General features: G+C 43.4%; 3 protein-coding genes across 5 annotated transcripts in view; all 3 read left to right on the top strand.

Moving 5' to 3' along the window:
* LOC133466786 (uncharacterized) overlaps nt 1-3,278 on the top strand; it is a 5,006-nt gene extending 1,728 nt beyond the window's left edge. Inside the window, exons 2-6 of one of the 2 annotated variants that reach the window (XM_061750793.1) lie at nt 1-150; nt 223-500; nt 584-679; nt 1,304-1,343; nt 2,393-2,530. The exon at nt 1-150 is cut by the window's left edge and continues 169 nt beyond it. In XM_061750793.1, the coding sequence (XP_061606777.1) occupies nt 1-150; nt 223-500; nt 584-679; nt 1,304-1,334 (555 nt within the window). In that variant the 3' untranslated portion in view covers nt 1,335-1,343; nt 2,393-2,530. Of the gene's footprint in view, nt 151-222; nt 501-583; nt 680-1,303; nt 1,344-2,392 lie in introns of both variants that reach the window. The other variant, XM_061750792.1, reaches the window with a different exon arrangement.
* A 1,555-nt stretch (nt 3,279-4,833) lies between these two features.
* cct8 (chaperonin containing TCP1, subunit 8 (theta)) lies at nt 4,834-14,037 on the top strand. 2 transcript variants are annotated; one of them, XM_061752410.1, is made up of 16 exons: nt 4,834-4,992; nt 7,870-7,960; nt 8,042-8,121; nt 8,203-8,352; nt 8,532-8,712; nt 8,790-8,851; nt 8,929-9,066; nt 9,595-9,773; nt 10,254-10,320; nt 10,411-10,498; nt 10,581-10,696; nt 11,096-11,167; nt 11,244-11,408; nt 12,691-12,810; nt 12,908-13,027; nt 13,792-14,037. In XM_061752410.1, the coding sequence occupies exons 1-15, from the start codon at nt 4,933-4,935 to the stop codon at nt 13,013-13,015; spliced, it is 1,677 nt and encodes a 558-aa protein (XP_061608394.1). In that variant the 5' UTR covers nt 4,834-4,932; the 3' UTR covers nt 13,016-13,027; nt 13,792-14,037. The 2 variants fall into 2 exon arrangements, with proteins under 2 accessions (XP_061608394.1, XP_061608395.1); XM_061752411.1 differs by lacking the exon at nt 12,908-13,027.
* Nucleotides 14,038-14,314: 277 nt separating this feature from the next.
* On the top strand, nt 14,315-23,516 carry rskrb (ribosomal protein S6 kinase related b). Its single transcript, XM_061751618.1, has 13 exons — nt 14,315-14,527; nt 16,890-17,180; nt 17,259-17,342; nt 17,617-17,685; nt 17,803-17,872; nt 19,679-19,786; nt 19,912-19,952; nt 20,450-20,477; nt 20,661-20,750; nt 20,837-20,925; nt 21,043-21,153; nt 21,230-21,343; nt 22,108-23,516. The coding sequence occupies exons 1-13, from the start codon at nt 14,504-14,506 to the stop codon at nt 22,276-22,278; spliced, it is 1,290 nt and encodes a 429-aa protein (XP_061607602.1). The 5' UTR covers nt 14,315-14,503; the 3' UTR covers nt 22,279-23,516.
* Nucleotides 23,517-23,772: the final 256 nt, after the last annotated feature.

The raw sequence follows: 23,772 nt of genomic DNA, 5'->3' as shown, positions 1-23,772 counted from the left end.
TCCCTGCGCAAGCGTCTCCCGCTGCGCGCCGTCCAGGCCAACTCCCTCCCGGAGGATGCCTGCGGCGAGCCCGCCAAGGAGCAGCCCAAAACCAGTGCCGTCCGCAAGCTGACGCGCACCGCTCGGAACTCCATCAGCGGGGTGTATCAGGTACCTACACTCGGGACTAAAGAACACTTATGCATCCATCTTTATCATCTTTCTTTATCGTCTCCCACTCAGAGGTTGCAGAGGAGCAGGGAGTTCTCCCGCGACCAGTGCTTGGTGGCGACGCCGGGTCGCATCTGTGAGGGGGAGGAATCCGCCTCGCCGGCGTCTCGTACCCCGAGACGCACCCCCAGGTCCACAACTACGACCAGGCGCACACCAGGCTCCAGAGGGAGGAGGACCCCTGATGGCAACGTTCGTGGGGTGAAGCACGGGGGAGGGAGAAGGCAGCTGGTTCGCATGGCGGCGCTGCGAAGCCCTTTTGCCTCTCCTAACACGCAGAATCAGACGCTGTGAGTCACGTGGAAGCTTTTCCCGTACGTAAATGGCAATTTGGTTCCTTCATTCTGACTTTTTACCGTCTTTGCCGCGACAGGAAGTTTGACCAGGATCTGGAGTCTGTCTCAAGTGGACTCAGGAGGCTTAAACGTCTCTCAAGGGCCTTCGACGAGCTCATCGGAAGAGATGAAAAGTAAGGCCTCTTACACGGTGCAGAAAATAAATCACCACAGTGTAATTTGAAATAATGTTACACATTAAACAGGCCAAAGCCAGAATGATTAAAGAAAAATTTCAGCCAGCACGGAACAACATTCAGTAGTTTGTCATGATGACTGACTGTAACCATATTTGTGTGTATGAATGAAAGAGGGTGTTTGTGTGTGAATGAGACGTCTGTATTCGAGAGAGCCGTTGCTCTTCAATCCGGAGAGAATCCAGTCCAATCAATCCCAGCTGGTGTCTCGCCACATGTCCCTCCCACCGTGCACATTCTTCCCACCTCAATTTCAAACTGAGCGGAATGAAGGGGCAGATAACGTGGGAAGAAACGCGCACGCGTGTGTTGTATCAGAAACTCTAAGGGTGTGAGTGTGAGAGAGAGAGTCAGTGTGTGTGCACATGTGTGAGAGAATGTGTGTATGCGTGTGCGTGAAAATTCCAAGAATATGTTTTTTCCTGGGAATGTTTTTGCATGTCACTTCCTGCTGTGATGTTCAACGTGTGGAATTAAAGTGGTTGGCCCACATAAACATGGAGTGTTGCTGCCCCCCCCCCCCCCCCCCCCCCCACACTCCCCACCTTCCTCCTACAACAGGCGGTTCAGCTATTCCCAAATAGCGGAGTAAGGGGAGAAGGTAAATGCATCCAAACAAACGATGACGACTAAAAGAGGAATGATGAGCATGTGATGAAGATGCATGTGCCTGGACTAAAAAACAGCACACTTTTGTTTTACTAACTGTACTGCACCTACATTGGAACCTCTATTAGTACGTCTAAAAATAACACTCCGGGGGACATACGCTTACAAAGACATCGAATAGCATTGTTATTACCATTGTCTTTAATTTATAAGATAACATTTCACACAACATAAAATGTTAAAAACAACGTACATGCTTTAAACCAGTGCTGCTCAAACTTTTAACACCAAGTACCACTTAAAAAAAAAATACTTGGCTCTTCAAGTACCACCATCATGACCAACATTAAAATACAGTAGTGTATTAGGCATATGTTTTTATATTTAAAAAAAAAAAAAGAGACAGAGGTTTTATTCCTAAAGAAGTATATTATTGTAAACCACTGTAACATTATGCGCAGTTTGACAATTAAAACACTATACTGAAATAATTGAAATTAAAAAAAACACTCCTTAAATAATGATTCAATGAAAATGTATTGCACATAAAAATCAAAACTACCGAAATAAAAGTTTGAAAAGAAAAAAACAGTTGCGTATTAAAAATGTGTAAAACTGTATTAAAAAGTTAAATACAACTAAACTGTACTAAAAGTAGTGATTCTGTCACGTACCAGTACTAGTACTTTGAGAATCACTTCTTTAGACAATTTGAACTGTAACACAACGAACAACTAGGGTTTTAAAAAAAAACAACCTTATATATAAAGGGGGGGGGGGGGGGGAATAGCTAGTCAGATGTAAATACAACAAATAATAAAAGCTTCATAACTACTACATGATTTGTGGTAAGCAATTTTCTTTGCCGGACCCTTGGCATGACATGACTCCAAAGTGACTTTTCGAGGTTCCACTGTTGATTCCTTTCTTTTACAACACTTTCACCTCTTCTCTTAAGATTGCTCGTGTGTCTCGACAGTCCGCTAACAACTGAAGAACTGATCGGAGTGTTGATCGTCTGCTGATTTATTGTTCCTTTAGGTGCAAAACAGCAGACGCGTGCGGCAGTTCGACAGCCACGGTGACGATGATGAGGAAGCTGGACCCCAGCGGGAAGCTCAGCTGCTCCAACCTAAGCCGCAGAGCCTCGCGGGTGTCGGAACAACTTGGCGGCTGGGCCCACGCCGTCCGTAAATGAGGCCCTCACTAAGTTTGCATGCATTGTATAGGATCTTTTTTTTAAATGTATGTAGCCATGTTATAAACACCAAGGTGTCACTTTGTTAGCCAGAGAACACATAGAAGTGGTATGCTACCCTGATATTACTTAGCATGTTTTTCCCCCCCGAACTCGTCTATTTTTCAGTGTTATTTGTTTGTTTACGTGTTACTCGGCTAATTAGCTAAATATGGGTCAACTACCAAAGGTGTTCTTGTTTTTTGAATGTTTGTCCTCTAGCTGCTATAACCAAATGTATTAGTTACAATGTTCTATAAACACTTGTTTTTTGTTTTTATTTTAAATTTTCAATTGGAACCTCTTTACTCGTCTCTGGGAGCTACATGTTTGTTTTTTTAAGGAAAAACACCAAAACTGTACCTGTCGAACTAACACTAAGATCTGTTCATATGCAATAATTTTACTAATATTTGTGTCACTTGTTTTTATTGTATGTTTTCCATATGTCCGTGCCTTTTTATACATCTTTTCTATCATTTTTCTGCATACTGTATGCCCGATGTGGGCTCTTAAAATGTGACCTGTGGGTGATTTGTGTAGTCTACTCATTTTATAATGTGATAAGCAAGACTTAATGGGTCAAATTGAGCAATTATGTGCCATGTAAAGCATCCATAGACCACCTTTCTCATTACTGGAAGGGGGAAAAATTGTCAAAATGTGAATTAAAGTGTCTCTTACAGTATATATGGTCAATGGTCATGTTAAATTACTGTATTTACAAGTCATGTAAAATGGGAATGAAGGAGAAAACAGTTGCTCTTTTATGTATTATTACAGGACTTCCCAACTTGGGGTGCAATAACATTTCACGGGATGTGGAAAGTTTAGTTTGGCAATTTTTTTCTTTTGTAGATTTTTTGGGGGGGAGGGGGGGATTTCATTGTTTTCTTTAAATAACTGCTCTTCTTGTAAAATCTAATTTTTTACCTTCAAAATTTTTTATTTAAAATTCATTTTTTTTAAATAGAGTCAATTTTCTCTCAGAAAAATAATGTTATTCTTTTACGTTTGTCCTGAAATAAAAAAAAATTTCAATAGATTTTAGCCACACAGTTCTTAGGACCTGGGTTCATATCCGGCCTCCCCTGTGTGGACTTTGCATGTTCTCCCTGTGCCTGTGTGGGTTTTCTCCCACATTACAAAAACAAACATGCATGGTAAGTTAATTGACCACTCTAAATTGCCCATAAGTGTGCATGTGTGTGTGAATGTTTGTTTGTCTCTTATGTGCCCTGCGATTGGCTGGCTACCAGTTCAGGGTGTACCCCGCCTCTCGCCAAAGATAGCTGGGATAGGCTCCAGCACGTCCGTGACCCTACTGAGGAGAAGCGGCACAGAAAATGGATGTATGGAAAATACTTTTTTTCAGGTGAAAAAAAATATATATTTTAGAAAATTCATTTTTCTTCAACAAATTTTCAAAAATTATTGAAGTGGTAAACTGTAACATGTATTTATTTGCATAACCCCAGACATGACACGATGGGGGGGATTATGTACACAAAATTGTTACTATGATGCCCCAAACATGAAAACAACCCCAAAAAACCTCATTCATATGCACAAATTGATTAGTGATTGATTAGTACCTATGTACTGTAATTTTCAACAAACAAAGACAGGATGCATTGAAACATTCAGCAGCATAACAGCTACAGAAAACACACCAAAATATAGTATTACTGAAATACAAATGATTATTCAATAATATAAATGTCTCTTATCCATCTTAGAATGACTTGTGTAGTTGTGTGCAAGCACATACTACGTTTACTCCGGGTGTAGGGAATATAAAAGTTTGAGAATAAAATAAAATGTATAGAGTGAGGTACGAGTACCACAATATTAGTGGTAATTGGGCTCTCTCTGGTGGTATGCAAAAGAATAACTGCAAAAAATAAATCTGTGTTTAACTTTTAAGTCAAATAAATTTGCATTTAATCTTGGAAATTTGGTGGTTTAAAAACACTTAGTTAGGTAAATTTTTTGACTGATATTTTATGAGCAATGCATTTTAATTGACTCATATCTACGTACAGTTTTTTTCCTGAGCAGTTTTAATGTTCAAAGTGCACGTAATGTTGCAGTGGCTTATAACAATTTTAAATATACTTGTTTGAAAGTGTTGGCACTTGGAGAGCTAAGTACTGTATGTATTTTAGGACAGTGGTATAGTTCACAAACGACATTCGGCAAGTTCGTCCCTTCCCGCTTTCCGTCATAAGGCCGACGCCTCACCCGGGTAAGCTCAGCCCCTTCCTCGGTCGCTCTCTCCGGCTTTGTAGTGTCCACGCTGCGGCAACTCTCTCCGAACTGTGACGCCGCAAATATAACAACAATGGCCCTCCACGTTCCCAAAGCTCCGGGCTTTGCCCAAATGTTAAAAGATGGCGCTAAGGTGAGCTTAAATCTGAGTGTTACATTGGGACTTTGCCCGCTTATTGTTTTTTTTCCCCCTCCTCGAGACTCGTTGTGAACCAACGTGCTAGCTACTTAGCATTAGCCGCCTCGTTAGCACGTAGCTTCATTCACATGCTGAGAGAGGAGAGAGAAAGTTCTGGAAGGCAGCCGGGAAGCTTTTAACATCTAGACCTCGTCTATATGCTTTAACTGTCTTTTGTGTAAAATGAAAGTGAGTAGACATATTTGTAAATATTAGTCATGATATGACAGCCTAGCAGTTTAGCCAAGCTGTCATGAGTGATGTTAATGGTAAGGGTAGTAAGTAATTTTCTTTTTTTTTCTCTTTTTTTAACGTTACCTTTTAAAGTAAAATAAGATCCACGTATTATTAGGGGTATTTATTTTTGAAATACTTTTATTGTATTGTTAACTAACTGGGTACTGGGTACTAACTGGGAAAATATGGGAAGTTATTCTTCCGCTTATCCGAGGTAGGGTCGCGGGGGCAGCAGCCTCAGCAGGGACGTCCAGACTTCCCTCTCCCCAGCCACTTCCTATAGCGCTTCCGAGGGGATCCTGCAAGCCGAGCCGTGTCCTGGGTCGTCCCCGGGGTCTCCTCCTGGTGGGACGTGCCCGGAACACCTCACCAGGGAGGTGTCGGGAAGGCATCCGAATCAGATGCCCCAGGCACCTCTCGATGTGGAGGAGCAGCGGCTCTACTCTGAGCCCCTCCAGGATGACCGAGCTTCTCACCTTATCTCTAAGGAAGAGCCCGGACACCCTGCGGAGGGAACTCATTTCGGCCGCTTATATCCTGTATCTTGTTCTTTCGGTCACGACCCACAGCTCGTGACCATAGGTGAGGGTAGGAACGTAGATCGACCGGTAAATCGAGAGCTTCGCCTTTCGGCTTAGCTCCTTCTTCATCACAGCAGACTGATACAAAGTCCGCATCACTGCAGACGCTGCACCTATCCACCTGTCGATGTACCGTTCCATTCTTCCCTCACTCGTGAACAAGATCCCAAGATATTTGAACTCCTCCACTTGGGGAAGTATCTCATCCCCGACCTGGAGAGGGCACTCCACCCTTTTCAGACTAAAGACCATGGTCTCAGATTTAGAGGTGCTGATTCTCATCCCAGCCGCTTCATACACTGCTGCGAACCACTGCAGTGAGAGTTGGAGATCACGGCCTGATGTAGCGAACATAACCACATCATCTGCAAAAAGCAGAGATGCAATTCTGAGGCCACCAAACCGGACCCCCTCTACGCCTCGGCTGCGCCTCGAAATTCTGTCCTTAAAGGTTATGAACAGAATTGGTGACAAATGGTAGCCTTGGCGGAGTCCAACCCTCACTGGAAAAGAGTCCGACTTACTGCCAGCAATACGGACCGGACTCTGACACCGGTTGTACAGGGACCGAACAGCCTGTATCAGGTGGTTCGGTACCCCGTACTCCCGAAGCACCCCCCACAGGACTGCACGAGGGACACGGTCGAACTCCTTCTCCAAGTCCACAAAACACATGTAGACTGGTTGGGTGTACTCCCATGCACCCTCGAGGACCCTGCCAAGGGTGTAGAGCTGGTCCACTGTTCCACGGCCAGGATGAAAACCACACTGCTGCTCCTGAATCTGAGATTCAACTTCCCAACGGACCCTCCTCTCCAGCACCCCAGAATAGACCTTACCAGTGAGGCTGAGAAGTCTGATCCCCCTGTAGTTGGAAGACATCCTCCGGTCCCCCTTCTTAAAAAGGAAGAGCACCAGCCCAGTCTGTCTATCCAGAGGCACTGTCCCCGATGTCAACGCGATGTTGCAGAGGCGTGTCAACCAGGACAGCCCTACTACATCCAGAGCCTTGAGGAACTCCGGGCGAATCTCATCCAGCCCTGGGGCCTTTCCACCGAGGAACTTTTTAACCACCTCTGTGACCTCAACCCCAGAGATAGGAGAGCCCACCTCAGAGAACCCAGACTCTTCTTCCTCATGGGAAGGCGTGTCGGTGGAATTAAGGAGGTCTTCGAAGTAGTCTTCCCACCGATTCACAATGTCCAGAGTCGACGTCACCAGCGCCCCATCCCCACTATACACAGTGTTAATGGTGCACTGCTTCCCCCTCCTGAGATGCCAGATGGTGGACCAGAATTTCCTCGAAGCCGTCCAGAAGTCATTTTCCATGGCCTCACCGAACTCCTCCCACGACCGAGTTTTTGCCTCAGCAACCACCAAAGCCGCATTCTGTTTGGCCAGCCAGTACCCATCAGCTGCCTCAGGAGTCCCACAGTCCAAAAAGGCCTGAATAGGACTCCTTCTTCAGCTAGACGGCATCGCTCACCGCTGGTGTCCACCAACGGGTTCGGGGATTGCCGCCACGACAGGCACCGACTACCTTGCGGCCACAGCGCCGGTCGGCCGCCTCGGCATGGTCTACTCGGACTCTATGTCGCCCGCCTCCCCCGAGACGTGGGTGAAGTTCTGCCGGAGGTGGGAGTTGAAAACTCCTTCTGACAGGGAATTCCGCCAGATGTTCCCAGCAGGAAAAGTTATTCAAAAAATAATAATTTCTAGAAACATTTGGCGCATTCTAGGAAAATGCAAAATTGGAATATAAAAAATATAAAATATAAAAATATGTATTTTCCAAGAAAACAAATCCTCAAAATATGCTATTAAAAAATCTTGACTTTTTAAAATTAGCAGTATGATGACAAATGTCTTAAAACACACACACACAAAATATCTATTAATGATCAATTTCAATAAGCCACGGCCTACAGTACAAAACTTTGCCCCCAACTTTGTACTTTTGATAAAGTTCCTGACAGGTATTCATTATAAGTAACTATGATGTCATCTTTTGCAGCACTATTCAGGTCTTGAAGAGGCAGTCTTTCGCAACATCCGAGCCTGTAAGGAACTTTCACAGACCACACGCTCTGCCTACGGGCCCAATGGTATGTGCCCGGCGCTATTTTTTTTAATCCTCGCTAAAATCCATCAATGGATATTCAGTGGCACCGTCGCTTCTCTTTTAGGCATGAACAAAATGGTTATCAACCACTTGGAGAAGCTGTTTGTCACCAATGATGCTGCCACCATCCTCAGAGAGCTGGAGGTAGGCAACCAGCATTTGAGCTCGCCATCTCAGTGACATCATCGATTGATTCAGTCTAATCTCTGTGTTGTAACTTGTTAGGTGCAGCATCCGGCGGCCAAAATGATTGTGATGGCCTCCCACATGCAGGAGCAGGAGGTGGGCGACGGCACCAACTTCGTCCTGGTGTTCGCCGGCGCTCTGCTGGAACTGGCTGAGGAGCTCCTAAGGATGGGCCTTTCCGTTTCTGAGGTTCATTTGCGTTTATGATGTTAAAGGTTCTCAGTTGTTTTTCATAACCTATCTGTGACAAAATACATCAAGGATAAATAATTGTATATTTTAAGACTGTAACATAACAAAATGTGCGTTGTGAATGCTTTCCGGAAGCACTGTACTGGGTGTCTATATTGATCACTGCTTGGCCACAGGTAATCGAAGGCTACGAGAAGGCATGCCGAAAGGCGCTAGAACTCCTGCCTGAGTGCGTGTGCTCCTCAGCCAAGAACCTCCATGACATAAAGGAAGCCTCAGCGCTGATCTGCACGGCGGTCACCAGCAAACAGTACGGCAACGAAGACTTCTTGTCCAACCTCATCGCGCAGGCTTGTGGTAAGCACCAGCGCACCACCCTTGACGTCACATCACTTGATTCCCCCCTTTCGATGTCCTTTTCTTTTGTGTTTCAGTGTCCATCTTCCCAGAGTCTGGCAGTTTCAACGTGGATAACGTCCGCGTGTGTAAGATTCTGGTGAGTATCCTGAAATGTGTGGCTTGATTGATTTTTTTGCTTTTAGGCCTTCCTGAGATTTCCCTCCCCCTTCTCAGGGTTGTGGTGTGACGGCGTCCTCGGTGCTGCATGGTATGGTGTTCAAAAAGGAGGCCGAAGGAGACATCACCTCGGTGAAAGACGGCAAAATTGCAGTCTTCTCCTGCCCCTTCGACTGCATGGTGACTGAGACCAAGGTGAGTGAGATGCAGAGTGAAAGGGAGATTCATTGGCCCCTCCTTTTGGTTCGTGATTCATTCGTTCCCATAGGAAGTACAGTTGTGCTTTCACTTCCGAATACTCGTATCCCAAATCATCTTTCTCTACTGAAATGAAAGCAAATAGAATTGGTTGAAAATTCATTAGCAAATGAAAGCAAATACAATTAATTAGTTCCAGCCACCCAAAACACGAACATACATATTTGAACTGTTTTTAATGAGAAAAATTGCATTCTACAGCATAACACTTTATAAAACATGCAGACAGTAATAACACAATTAAATAGATTATGAAGAATTAAACAGTTTGTGTCGTGATTTCTTGCTTTAATTCAATGAACATTGTGCTGCTATGTCTGGTGTGTGCGCCTCAGCCACCAGGGCACACTAAAATCCTGCACTTTAACCCCCATATGTTTTTTTAACAGTTCGAACACTCATGTTTTGCCACTTAAGAAGCATATTTCCTCTCTTCAGAATGATTAACTGTGGGCTGTCCCATAGGGTACGGTGCTTATAAACAACGCCAAGGAGCTGATGGACTTCAGCAAGGGTGAGGAGGACATGATGGAGACCCAGGTCAAGGCCATCAAGGAGGCAGGCGCCAACGTGGTGGTGACGGGCGGCAAGGTGGCTGACATGGCGCTGCACTACGCCAACAAGTACAAGTTGATGGTGGTTAGGTAAGGTGGTTATCAAATGCAATTAAATATATCATTATAATGAATTAAATTAATATTACAAAACATTAAAAAAAATCATTTATTATTAAGTTAAACAATTACTGAATACATGTATTAAAAATAGGTCAGTATGTTTTTTAAATCATTATAAAATGGGTCAATGTGACCAACAACATAAGAGATGTCTAACTTAAAAAGTAAAATAAAAATTATAACCTAATAGCTGAAGCCTAATAAAAACATTCAAGAAATATGAAATAACTTAATTCAGTTGCAGTGTTTTTACAGCTTAAAATATATATTTTTTAATGTGTGTGCATGCTTGTCTCATGGCATCTTCGCAATAAAAGGAAGGGTTTAAAGTTGTGGGGGTGGACTCCCTCATTTACATGACAATTTTAAAATGAATATTTGAAGGAAATATTTGTAGTAAAGTTTTTATAAAAACAAAGCATTTTATTCTTCTCTGTGCTTCTTTAGACTGAACTCCAAGTGGGACCTGAGGAGGTTATGCAAGACAGTGGGAGCCGTAGCTCTGCCGAGGCTGGTGAGCTAGCCCTCATCTTGTCCATTTTTGTAAAAAACGACACTTGTATTTTTTTTTATTTTTTTTTAAACACTCTTGATTGCGCCATAGACTGGGCCTACTCCTGAGGAGATGGGTCACTGTGATAGCGTTTCCCTGACGGAGGTTGGTGACACTCAGGTGGTGGTCTTCAAACACGGTACGTCCTTTTCTCGCTGTCAATTTCTCGTGTGATTGAAGCTTTACTTTAAATGCAGTATTTATTTATTTTAACGGATCAGAAAAAGAAGATGGCGCCATCTCCACAGTGCTAATTCGAGGCTCCACGGACAACCTGATGGACGATATCGAGCGTGCCATCGACGACGGAGTAAACACCTACAAGGTCCTGGTTAGGGTGAGTGGTGTCATGTGCAGGGGGATAATTATTACTTTTCAACTTTGTAATGTTTTTTTTCACTCACAATTTAAACATTTCTTATGTCTTAACTGCTTTTGATAAAATACCCCAATGGTTAAGAATTTTCGCAAACACCTGTTTAAAAAAAAAAAAAAAAAATTGTAAATTTATTTTATTTTTTAACATTGCTTAGCCCGTTTTGAGGGAGTGAGGGCAGTATAATGTAAATTTGTGAAGTGATTTGGCAAAATTCAGACGGCCTTGCAACCTCGAAAGATTTACTTGGTTGTTTAATTTCACACTCGTTGGGTGGGCAGGCAATCCAGACACCCAACTATTTATGTACAAAACAAGCCATTGAAAAGTCAATTTTCCATAATGTGTCCCTGTTTCCAGGACAACCGTCTAGTCCCCGGAGCGGGAGCCACAGAGATCGAGCTGGCCAAGCGGATCACTTCCTTTGGAGAGGTACTCTCATTCATTTGGAACTGCTTTGAAACATTCTTCAAGTATCATTTTTGTATTCTTCTTCCTTGTTGTTAAGACTTGCCCGGGTTTGGAGCAGTACTCCATCAAAAAGTTTGCCGACGCCTTTGAGGCATTGCCGCGCGCCCTGGCGGAAAACTCTGGCGTGAAGGCCAACGAGCTCATTTCTAAGATGTACTCTGCGCATCACGAGGGCAACAAGAACGCAGGCTTCGATATTGAGGTGGGCCAATAAATGAGAGAAAAGTCTTGATTGTGACAATGTTGGGTACAATAATGCTGCCTGTCTGTTGCTTCCGTGTCCGTTAAATCATGGTTCTGCTGTATTTTGCCAAACATAAAAATTAGATCAAATTTTTTATGTTTTTTGTTGTCTGTAGGGGGAAAAAAATTTGCCTGTGTGTTGCGAAGCATTGCCTTTTTAGGAACAGATGAACTCATTCATTGTTGTAGACGTTTACTGGAGTCCAGCCGTTTACTCCCACAGACAAATAAATTTGTCAGTACATTTTTCAACGGGTAGGCTGTAAGAGTTTCTTTCCCAGCTCGTCTGTGAAAATCAAGATTCTACATAACTGTAATGACAAATGGACACCAGTAGATGACAGCGTTGCATGACTTTGGGTTTCAGATCAGTGCATCTTTTGCGTTAAAGACAAAGATAAGGGTGCGCGCCTTGGCTTGTCACGTCAATTATGAGGGAGAGAGACATGACAACACGGAAGTTGGACAAGTTTAGGCACGTGACACTCAAAGAGAGTTTGTTTATGCATGGTAAAAAGATGGTGCGGTATGTTCTGCGGTAGGTAGTCGAAAGTGTGTGTCACGATTGTGACAAATGACGATGCAGTTCATGGCGTGAATAACGACCGTCATGTAAAGACGCACCTGAGCAATGCAGTGAGTTGCCGCTCACGGTGCATTTCTTAGGTCTCTAATTACATTTATTTTGCCATCAAAGCCCTCTCTCAGTTTTGTTTTTGTTGTTTTTATAGTTTGTCACAAAAGCATAAAATATTAGCGTCAGCCACTGTTCTGCTCAGCATGTTTTTTTGGCTTTTTCTTGGCTTTTTGCTCAGAAACTGCTCTTTTTGGTGAAACTGACTCATTTTCTAAGGCTGATTACTAAAGAATCAAAAATAGCTAGAAACAAACCTTTTTCAAATTAAAAAAATGTCTACTCTTTGGGTCGGTTTAGTGTTAATATTGTCACTAAATATTGTGTGGGGCTTGAAAGATCAGTCAAAATGCTCTAAAAACGACTGGCAATATGGGGAACTCAGCTTTGAAAATGGTTGACAGTAGATGAGTTAATATTCTTTGGCAAATGTCAACTCTTTGACAGCCCTTCCAACACTTTTTTTTATTTTGTATTATTATTATTAATTTAAAGACAACAATAAAAAAGTCTGAAATGTTCCTGCATGCTTTGATTTGGGGTGTGGGGTGGTAAAGCCATCTGACTACTGCTCCTGACTGTACATACATAATGTGTCATTTTCCAGGGAGACGGCCCCTCAGTGAAGGACGTGGCCGAGGCCGGCATCCTGGATCCTTACCTGGTCAAATACTGGGGCATCAAACTGGCCACCAACGCCGCCATCACAGTACTGCGAGTGGATCAGGTACGACAAAGGACACAGACGTTGGTCACTTGCGTCAGGTCCACAGGGTTTTTGTTTAGCAGGTTAGCTTAGATGTGTGTGTACATGTGCGACCCAGATCATCATGGCTAAGGCCGCAGGGGGACCCAAGGCTCCCAAGCAGAGGGGCCACTGGGACAAGGACGACTGGGACGAGGAGCCCGATAAATTTGAAACTCGCCACTAAAGCGCGTAGTCAGTAGGTCCTGGAACGTGTTTGTGGTTTCATTTTGTTGCTCACGGGTGAAATGTTTCCCGTCTCTACTAACTTTTGTAAATGTGTTTAAAAAAAATAATAATTAAATAAATAAAAAACAGGCAAGTCACAGGTTTGTTGCGGAATGGATTCACTCAAAACAAATGCGATGGTGTGATTGCATGCGCATGTTTCTTTTAAGGTTACCTCGTTTGTTCAAATTGTGTTCAATAACGTTTGTTGCACATCACCAGCAAGTTTCGTTCTTTTTATGCCATACTTTGATGAATCCTCCTTAATTAACATCTGTGAATTTATCTACGCTACATGGTAACGTTTACAGGCACTGTGTGTGTGTGTGTGTGTGTATTTCCTCAAGTAGTAGTGGCCTCCACTGTAATAGATCCCTTCACCCAATCAAATATTTCCTTGATTCATGAAATGTCTCCTTTTCTGCCTCAAAAGGGATTCACAATGACACCCCTGACACAGATGACGTTTACAGGTGGCTGTCAAAGGGAAACTGCTGCCGTCAAATGTTCAACCTAAGAATTTTTTTTTTTTTTAAAAGCGTGATTTATATTTGTCTAAGCACTTGGCACTCTTTGCAGTTGAGTAAATTACCATTTCTGCTTAATATTTCACAAATTGTCTTGGCAAGAGTGAGCAAAGCAATACGTCAAACGAATCATCAGACTTCCTTCAAGGCACTTCCTCTTGGCCCATTCGTCGCTGATTTGTGGTTCTGTTTGCTTTCCTTTTCCCAGATCATCATGGCCAAACCAGCGGGGGGGCCCAAACCTCCACAGGGCAAGAAGGACTTTGACGAGGATGACTGATCTAGCCAGCTCCCACTTTTTTTTTCCTTTTTTTTTATTTTTTAAAACGTGTTTATTTAAGCTAGGCAGTTTGGTTTATTTTGTAGAAAGTCCTTATAACAACAGTCGACAATGTGGAGGGATGGCAGTGTTTTATGTTCTTCCTTGCAAATAAAAGGCACTTGCGCTGTCAAATCTGGCTATATTGTGACTTTATTACACGCTGTTCGTGTACTGGGATATTTTTAGAACGGCACATAATGCATTATTTGTCGTTTCTTTTGAATAATGTATCCCTTCCGGCATTCAAAATCGACGATAATCGAAATTGACTTTGCCTCGACATCCAATGCCCTGATTTGGTAGGCGGTGCTTAAAACCAGTTTTACGGTTTCCGCGCTCCCAATGGCTAACGAGCTTGTAGGCGGATGTAGCGCACAGGATTAACCCCCCCCCCCCCCCCCCCGTTTTATTTTTAATGTGGTGTCATTACGGCGGTTCGCTCCATTTTTATTTTTTTTCCCCCGAGTAGATTATCGAGACAAAGTGACGTTTGTTCCCCAACCTCGCGAGGTTTACGGAAACTGTTTGGTTCGAGAAGGTTCCGGAGGCGGGCGACGGTCGGCACCGATGAGGCGCGTGCGCGCGTCCTGTCACGCAGATGGGGGCCGACGGCAGCAAGAAGGTAAGCGGAGGGTGTGTGAGGGTGGGTGGTTGGGGGGGTCGGGGGGCATTTCGGTACGGGGGTATGACGCTGGTGATTTGAGTGGCTTCCCGTTTCCATGGTGATCATTCGGCCCGCGAATACTTGTTTTCGACGGTAGTTTGCGGTACTTTCCTCATTGGAAAGGCGATAGTTTGTGATATGTGACTACAGGAGGCACGATAATGTCATCCTACACGCTCCGTTACACGCACACACACAGCCGCACGTCTGTATGGCCCAAAGGCATGTAGCAGTCACGTGACAAACCACTTGATTAGTTCTTTCGAATCTTCTTACCCCTCAACCAGTTCTCACTATGATGTGTGATAGTGATCAAAACCTTGTCATATCGTAAGTGAGCCTTAGTGTCGTTGTAAAGGCAGTTTTTATGCAACTGTAGCATTGGAGAAGTACCAGCATCATGAAAGTAGAGTAGCGTAGTAAGGGCTGTTATGTGTTCCTCAAAAATGAAACCGATTTTATTCCTGAAAAGTATATCACAGCTCAACTTTATTATAACAAAAAAAAACAAAAAACGGCGGCACGGTGGCCGACTGGTTAGAGCGTCAGCCTCACAGCTCTGAGGTGCGGGGTTCAATCCCCGTCCCCGCCTGTGTGGAGTTTGCATGTTCTCCCCGTGCCTGCGTGGGTTTTCTCCGGGCACTCCGGTTTCCTCCCACATCCCAAAAACATGCATTAATTGGAGACTCTAAATTGCCCGTAGGCATGACTGTGAGTGCGAATGGTTGTTAGTTTCTATGTGCCCTGCGATTGGCTGGCAACCAGTTCAGGGTGTACCCCGCCTCCTGCCCGATGACAGCTGGGATAGGCTCCAGCACGCCCGCAACCCTAGTGAGGAGAAGCGGCTCAGAAAATGGATGGATGGAAAAACAAAAAACGTTTTTCTCACTTTTTTTCTGTTTTTCTGACTATTTTTTTCGGAGTTATCGGGACACATTGAACTCACGCGAGAACCTGCGAACTGCAAGTGACTGTGCGGACTCCGTAGTAAGAAACATGACCGGCTTAATTAGTTTGATCAAGTTTTATTTTTGATATGGGTTTAAGACACTGGGAGACACTCCTGTCTTTGAGTCCCATAGATGGTATTGTTATTAGTCATTAGAAAAAAAAACTAGTCAGAAAAACGGGGGGAATTACTCAGAAAAAAATTGCTCAGAACAACAGGAGTTTTTTTTTTTAATCCAAGTGAATACAATACACTTCCGCAGCGTTGCACTAAAAAGTTAAATACAACTGAACTATACTTCTTAGGCAGTGACTCTTTCACATACCACTAGAGGGAGCCCATGTATCACTAGTGCAGTGGTCTGCCTGCCACCTGCGGCTCCAAAGCCACGTCTTCTGCCGTGGTTCTGTGAAACTTATTCATTTTTAAAATGTAATTATAAATTACTATCAATCTAAATTTTAAGATTATGGCTCTCTTGTAACATTAAACGAAACGTTTTTTTTGGTCGCTCAAAATATCCATTACAACAGCCGATGTGCACCACCTGGCACTGAGATTTTATTGAGCTATTCGACCCTCAGTAGGTAAACCATGGATAATTCCAAGAAAAGAACAGAACATTCAATGCTATGCATGCTTCATAAACCATATTAAAAACAAACATTGCTCATATAGCCTTACAGATAAAAGCATTCGATTGTGCGTTAAAATGAAGGGGGCGTGTACAGCCCTAATGTGTCGATTTAAAATGGTAGTTTCATTTAAATTCGCCCAAATTTTTGTGCAGTCACAATGTTTGTATATACATAGCTGGGGCCATCAAGTGTGAATTCAAACAACCAAGTAAATCTGGAATTGTCTGAATAATTCTGAAAATGTGTCTGTGAACGAGCCCTCCACTGTTATAGTTGGGCTAATTTACATAATCCAGCCCCCACACTGAGTTTCTCCACCAAGGTTGCAATGTGATGCACTATTATGTTAAAACCAAAAGGCAAGCAGAGCTGCAGTGTTCACACAGATAAGCATCATCATTATTGTTAGCTATGTTGTCGATGTGGGGATGGGCAGATATTTGTGTATGCAGATTCATCTGCCACACTGCTACATTAATTGACAGTGTAATTCTGTGGCTTGGTGATGAAATACTGCATCCACCAGTGATGATGCAATGTGCTTGGTGCACTACATGAGACAGATTGGCCCCTAAAATGAGTCAATTTTAAGAAATATGATGTAAAATATGTCTGTAATTCTTAATCCATGTGGTATTTTGATGTAAGCATGTCACAGACATGCTGGGAACTGTTGATAATTGTGGGGAAAACGACATAAGTCTTCCTTTAATGACTTCCCAAACTCCACCAGAGGCCGGTTGATGGGCGGAAGGATCAGCCCCTGTCGTCAGGCTGGCGTGGCTTCTTGTCCAGCATGAGCCTGTCACTGCCAGCCACCCTGTGCCGCCTGGCGCCGCCCGCCCTGCGTCTGGGTCGGCAGCGCATGCTGCAAGGGAGGGCGCCTGACATCCCCGAGCACGTCCTGAGGCTGGCGGGCGTGGGCCCCGACAAGCTGAGATCCGAGTGGAGTCTGCCCGGCTTCGTCACCATGTTCCTACCAGAGTTCCCTCACAGGACCGTGCCGGGACAAGAACACTTTCAGGTAAATACCTTTTTCAACTCGGACCTCTGCCTGATGTGTGCTTGTGTTGATGTTTCTGATGGTGTCTTGCTATGTCAGGTGTTAGGTTACATTGCCAAAGGCTCTTTTGGACCCATCCTGAAAGTGAAGGACAAGACCAAACAGAGAACATACGCCGTCAAGGTGGGTCTCACAATAATAGGGCTGCAACAATTGTTTGAATAACTGAAATAATTCTTTTACAGAAATAGGTCAAAGCAAAATCTCTGCCTCAAAGCTTCGCAGAAATAAATTTTACACACACGCATGTTAACTTTCTAAGCTGTCACACAAGTCAAACGTCAAAACAGAAGAATCTTGCTCAACTTTAATATAACAAAAAAAGCAAGATACACTTAAAATCAAATGATGTAACATGATGATCAATGTTTTGTGACAACATTGTGCTGGTCCCTAGGTGATACCCAAGTCTGAGATCCTCCGACTGGGCGTCCTGGAGCAATCTAAAGAAGAGGTTATAGTTCAGGTTTGTACTTCTCTAGTGAGTACTCATTGCAGAAAAACGTTTGAATTTCCCGCCACTTTTCGCGTCTACTCCACCTGGAGCCAATCCGTGGCACAACTCTTTGAATTTTGCCCGCAGCGTCAGATTCGCCACCCGTTTGTCCATGACCTGCAGGACTGTTGGCAGACGCAACGTCACCTCTACATTAGTGAGTCAACCACAGAGCAGTGAACCCCCTGAGCCCACACCCAAAGACCCCCACTCCAACCTCACTGAACACATCCTCTCCTCTAAACCGAAAATCCCCCCCCAATCCCGAGGCTCAGAAAATTGTGCTGTGTTGCCTCCTCTTCTTCCGGTTATACCCTTTTTACCCTCCTATCCAATCATTCAGTTACTCAGAAAGTGTGACCTACTTTGTTTTGCTGCCTGCCCCAGTCTGTGAAAAAGAGCACACACTAGCCCTCTGGACTTCAGAGAACCCCCCTACCCCCCACTCCACTCTCCTACTCCCTACACTTTTGTGCTTGACATCACATCCATAATGCACACACGAGCTGAGTGTATGCAGCTGATCACGATAATGTGCCAGTTATTCATGATAACTGGCACCTTGCACAACAGAAATGAGTACAAATCGAACTAAAGTAGAGAAAAGTCTGCGTCACGCTCTGTCATACATGGGGTATGATGTAGGTGGTCCCATATTTTGGCTATTTAGACCTCCATAGAGTGACTCTCTAACATGGACTTGGTATGAAAGTGTCAATTTCATTGAAAAAACTTGTCATACGAGTTTCCAAAAAAGGCCCCTCTGACAGCTACTTCTGTTTGACCCAGTTTTGTATCCGCTTTGTCCATATTTGGCTAAGACCGCCCCCTTTGCTCTGATTGGTTGCCTCCGTCTAGAAGACCCACTTGTGAGAGCACACATGAATGTTATGTTGACAGCTCTGGAGTGGAGAGGTAGGCGGAACCATATAGCCAATATAACATCCCAAATAGCAGAAAAAGTTGAATTGGTAAAATACGGGACCTTTATAAACACGAGTTAGATATGATAACCACCACCTTTATTTATTTTTTTTTATTTGCTTTGACTTGCGAGCAAAAATTTTAGATACGGGCGCTGTATGGTGGCAATGATCAACTCAACTCACTTTATAAGAAGCAATAGTTTGGTAGACAGTGAACAATTCTTCCAAAAAAGAAGCTTTTAAGCTGTTTATTGCCACTTTCTGTTGAAGTTTACTGTCAAACTAAACCTAAAACAAAGACAATTGTACGTTGTGTATTCAAAAACTTTAACTTTGCCTTAAAATAACAATGCTAACACATAATCAGAAAGCCCATAGATGGGCTAATGAATAGCATCAGTGTCACAGTGTTATAACCCTTCAAGGGTTAAAGTTTAAGCAACGGGTATTTGAACACAAATGGCAACACATAGACAGATAATATAACAATAGTCAAAGGGCATATTATCTTTATCCTCTGCGAAGAATGACTAATATTCTTGGGGCTTACTTTGTGAAGTGACCGTCTCCATGGTTATGTCTGTCTTTATTATGCTGCCCCTAGGTGGCCAAGGCGCGCACACCAGAACGGGCAGCAAAATGTCCATTGAATTAAAGCAAAAAAATGTGGCAAAAACGGTTTAATTTTTAACATTCTATTTAATTATGTCACAGCTGTATATTTTTATACAGTAAAATATTTTTGAGTACAATTTTCCTTGGTAAACAACACTTGCTAAAAAATATATATATATTTTTTTAACGGATTAAAGGCATTTCAATAAGGAAAGATCATTTGAGTTATGAGTGTAGTTACGGAATGAATTTAAACTTAACATAACTTAAATCTATAGAGTCACAAAAAAAGTTTTGTCAAACTTTATTCAAGTAAGAGGATGATCAGTGTTGCGAAGGCTGGCTGGTATTTCACCCAGTGCATCATAAAGTAGCGACATTTAACGTGTGCGTCTACTGACTGTACGTCTTTTCCCTTGTAGTGTGCGACTACTGCGGCACCGGCGACCTGTACACCTACTGGCAGATGATCGGACTCTTCTCAGAGGACACGGTGCGGGTGTTTGCCGCCGAGCTGGGCTGCGCGCTGGGTGAGCTCACGAGTCACGTTTGCAATAATTAAAGACACGAGTCTAATTACGATAAAGGGCAGTTCCCATGGCGAGATAGCAAATCTGGAGCAAGTTTGTTCATATGTGCTCTTTTTTCCCTGTAGGATTTCTTCACGACTTTGGTATCATCCACAGAGATGTGAAGGTACGAAAGGGAGATGGTTTGTTCTGTTCTTTTTGCCGCATTTGTAGTGCTATCGTCCAGTTTCACGTCACAATCACGAAGTTAGTGGCGTAACTTGGTGTCCACACATAAGGATTTGCGAGCGTCAATATCAAGCAAGTTTACGATTGTCGGCTCTGACCATTTTCCGAGCAGATCTGGGAGAAAAATCACACTCAGCACACCACAGGATAATCGATTAGGATAATATTTTAGAGAAATCAGAGAATCTGGCTTTAGCTGACTTTGGAGGGAAAAATGCTTAAAATTTGGCCTGATTGTCGGTTTGTGTGTATCTGCCTTCCTTGCAGCGGTGTACAGCTGTGTCATATTGAGAGCTGTTTGTAATGTTTTGACCACCTCGTTTAGTTGCAATAATGGGCAAAAATATTAGAAATGTCTCTCAGCATGCTACAGTTCAGACTATAAGATTAATAGTTAAATACTGTGCGTTATAGAGAAGTCTTATTTCGTTCCAGATGGAGAACATCCTGCTGACAGACAACGGTGAGTCAACACGTTTGTCCAGCAGAGGGCAGAAAAGTGCCAATTTGTACAGTTCCAGAACCTTCCAGAGGACATCCTGACATTCCCGCAATACTCGTCGTCAATACAAATGACAGCGATGGAGCGTGAAAAAAATATTTTTGTATGCTTAAATGATTCATAAGAATTAATGGTGCGTTCCAGGACACCTCCGCCTGGCCGACTTTGGTTTGTCCCGCCGCCTGGAGCGAGGAGGGCGGGCTTTTACCATCTGCGGTACTATCCAGTACATGGGTGAGGAACATTCCAGCGCATCATATAACCACATGAATTACGAATTTAAGGGCATTGTTGTGACCACACTCTGTCCGCCCCCGCAGCCCCCGAGGTGCTGAGCGGTGGTCCCTACAACCACTCTGCTGATTGGTGGTCACTGGGAATCCTGCTCTTCTCATTGGCTACCGGCAAGGTGACGTTGTCATGGAAACTCCCAACTAGAGAATGAGTTTCCATGCTGGACATCACATACTGTAAAGTTATTCAGCATGGCGCTGACGCTTGACGCACAGTATGAATTTCTCCTCAGTTTCCCCTGCCTCCAGAGCCGGACCACTGCGGCATGCTGAGGAGGGTGCGGTCTTTCCCCTACGAAATGCCCCTCAGCCTGAGCCCCCCTCTGGCTATGCTCATCACAGAGGTGAGCGCACCGTGACAGTTAAAGCACAGTGCCTCCTTGTGGATAATTTGCACAATAATGTAATTTGTCTGTCCAGCTGCTGTGCAAAATGCCTGCCCGCCGACTTCGCACCCTGGATCGCTTCCAACGCCAGACCTTCTTCCGTGGGCTCAGTTTTGACCAAAACCTGCTGCAGCGCCACCCTGTGGAGGTAAATAAACCAGAGACACAGGATTTAAGTGTCTCACTGCACAGTTGGGGTGGGGATCGCTCATGGGATTATCGCAATATTTTGCCCAGGATCATGTTGCGCGACAGTTGATATATTGCGGGAAAAAAATCATCAGCGATAGCCTATGTCATATCATTTTGGCTTAATGATCGTATCGCGATTGTGTGGTAATTGAAATACTGGAGTAAAAACATGTATGATGTCAGAATATCAATGTCGGCAAATAGTCGTGTCACACACAGATTTCGTGATACGAGATATATTGTAAGAAAAGCATCTAAGCTACATGGTGATATCAGTGTCAACATGTGACATGCGCAAACAAAAGCACTTTACACAAACTGTATAAATCAGTAAACTTAGCTTTTGGCATTTTCACACAATAATAAATGGTAGAGAAATTAGGCACAATGACTCAACAAAACAGGACATCTCAAACATGGACAAAAAAACAAACACACAACATCAGTGAATGAAACCGGACAACACCACCAAGATTTCACCAAATGGCGCCCAAGTAATACCTTAATTGCTTTGGCCTGAGCACAAAAACGGTGAACGGCAGAGATTTTCACCGAATCACGGAGGCTAGGTAGAAAAAAAATTGTGAATGTGCAAATTTGTGAATGCTGAACAGTGAATATCACGATACACGTATATATTGTGACAACAATATTTTAAGCTTCTTTATGGATTTTGCAAAGTGTTCCAATACATTGCGATTTGGCCTCTCTTTTCCGTAGGTGATTCTGGAGCTAAGGGAGCGACCCGACCGCGCCGCCAAAGCCCGCCGAGGCCTCACACTGTCACTGCAGCCGCTCAAAGGCTTTGAATACGACTCATTACTTAGCCCGCCATACACACCCGACGTGCAGCAGCAGGAAGCGGGCCCACGCAGGGAGGTGTTTGTTTAACGTCTAAACGCCACCAAACAGGACAGCTTGTGTCAGTACGGTACAGATTTTCCAAAGTTTCCATTGACTAAATGGCTGGTCCACACCTAAAATAGCCACATGTCAAGAAGAAACATGTTGTTGTTTACTGTGGCCTTACACTACACACACTGTCAGGTTTACCCTTTCACACTGTACTGTGCTGAATGGGATCGAGGACCTGATCACCAAAAAAAATCATAAGGACCTCCAGGACTCATGCCTAAAATTGAACAGTTAGTTGGACATTTTGGAGTAAATTCCAAGGCTCTTATTTTGATAAACCCTAGTAGGGAATTGGCCCAAATGAGCCGTAAATTAATCTTCTTTTTGGAGGCCTCAACATGCCTGAAAACTTACAAATTCTTGCAAATGCGTGAATCCTTGTGAAAAAAATATATTGGGGGTTCCGAATACAAAACGCGGAAAGTCACTCAGTGTTGCACTAGTGGAACCAATCAACATGCACGTATACAGTCGTTGCGCTATTGTAACAGGACACACGAAAAGATTAACTAGGAATTTAACAATTTTGGTCAGAAAACTCCATTTTTGTGTGAATTTAAGGGTCATGCTTTGACGAAATGTTGCTTGGGAATTCGCCTAATTGATCTTAACACGGAAGTACATACCCTTGATGAACGGGCAACACTAAATTGTGAAGTTTTCCATCTACGCCATCAAGTATGGCTGAAGTGTGGACTGACAGATATATTTTATAGTCTTTCTATACCGTATGTACTGAGCACTACATTTTTTACCCCGAAAGAGCACCATTCTACACCTTTTGTGTTTGCATACCAAGAAATGTTATCATTTATGGACTTGAACATTGCCTGCCAATCTGCCACAACTGTTATCGTGCACAGAAAGGTCAATCTAGCTAAAGACAATGCGCCCTGTTCCATTTTTTTGTGTAATCGCTTGTGCAAAGAAACCCTTTTTCCTGAATGACATTGACTTTACATGTACTGGTACCACTGTAGAAACATTACAACTTCAACTCAGCGTTTTGATGGATACAGAGCTTTTTCTATTGTCGCCATACAGTATGTTCCAATGTACCCAAATGCCTCACGAGTGATCCTGACTTTTGTCGTTAGTTATGGGAATGCTTATTTATACATATATTTATATATATGTAAATCCTATTTATACAATTTATAAGAATGATTTGGATGTTTACATGTCTTTTTGAATATTAAATGGTCTTAATGTGCTGCTTTGGTCACGTTGGCGCACATTTCAACACGCAGGTTGACTCACCAAAACAGTCATTGCCTAATTCGGTAACAGTTATGACACATTGGCTGAGAGATTACATACAGTTCTGCACAATGACATCCAATACAAACATTCTGTCTCTTACAAACAAAATAATGCTATTTTTCGTCCTTTTGTACCTTATGCATCAATTCAGTTTTATTTATATACAGTATTGCCAGTTCACAAGTTATCTCAAGGCACCTTTCATAT

Source organism: Phyllopteryx taeniolatus, chromosome 17 (genome assembly GCF_024500385.1).
Source record: "Phyllopteryx taeniolatus isolate TA_2022b chromosome 17, UOR_Ptae_1.2, whole genome shotgun sequence".
Lineage (NCBI taxonomy): Eukaryota > Metazoa > Chordata > Actinopteri > Syngnathiformes > Syngnathidae > Phyllopteryx > Phyllopteryx taeniolatus.
This window is presented reverse-complemented; position numbering and strand designations above follow the sequence as displayed.

Coding starts and splice junctions, on each gene's coding strand:
- rskrb (XM_061751618.1), top strand. CDS start 14,504: ATGGGGGCCGACGGCAGCAAGAAG. Junction 19,787..19,911: donor CGAGCTGGGCTGCGCGCTGG/GTGAGCTCACGA, acceptor TTTTCCCTGTAG/GATTTCTTCACGACTTTGGT. Junction 20,926..21,042: donor TCTCATTGGCTACCGGCAAG/GTGACGTTGTCA, acceptor ATTTCTCCTCAG/TTTCCCCTGCCTCCAGAGCC.
- cct8 (XM_061752410.1), top strand. CDS start 4,933: ATGGCCCTCCACGTTCCCAAAGCTCCGGGCTTTGCCCAAATGTTAAAA. Junction 10,321..10,410: donor CCGTAGCTCTGCCGAGGCTG/GTGAGCTAGCCC, acceptor ATTGCGCCATAG/ACTGGGCCTACTCCTGAGGA. Junction 11,168..11,243: donor GGATCACTTCCTTTGGAGAG/GTACTCTCATTC, acceptor CTTGTTGTTAAG/ACTTGCCCGGGTTTGGAGCA.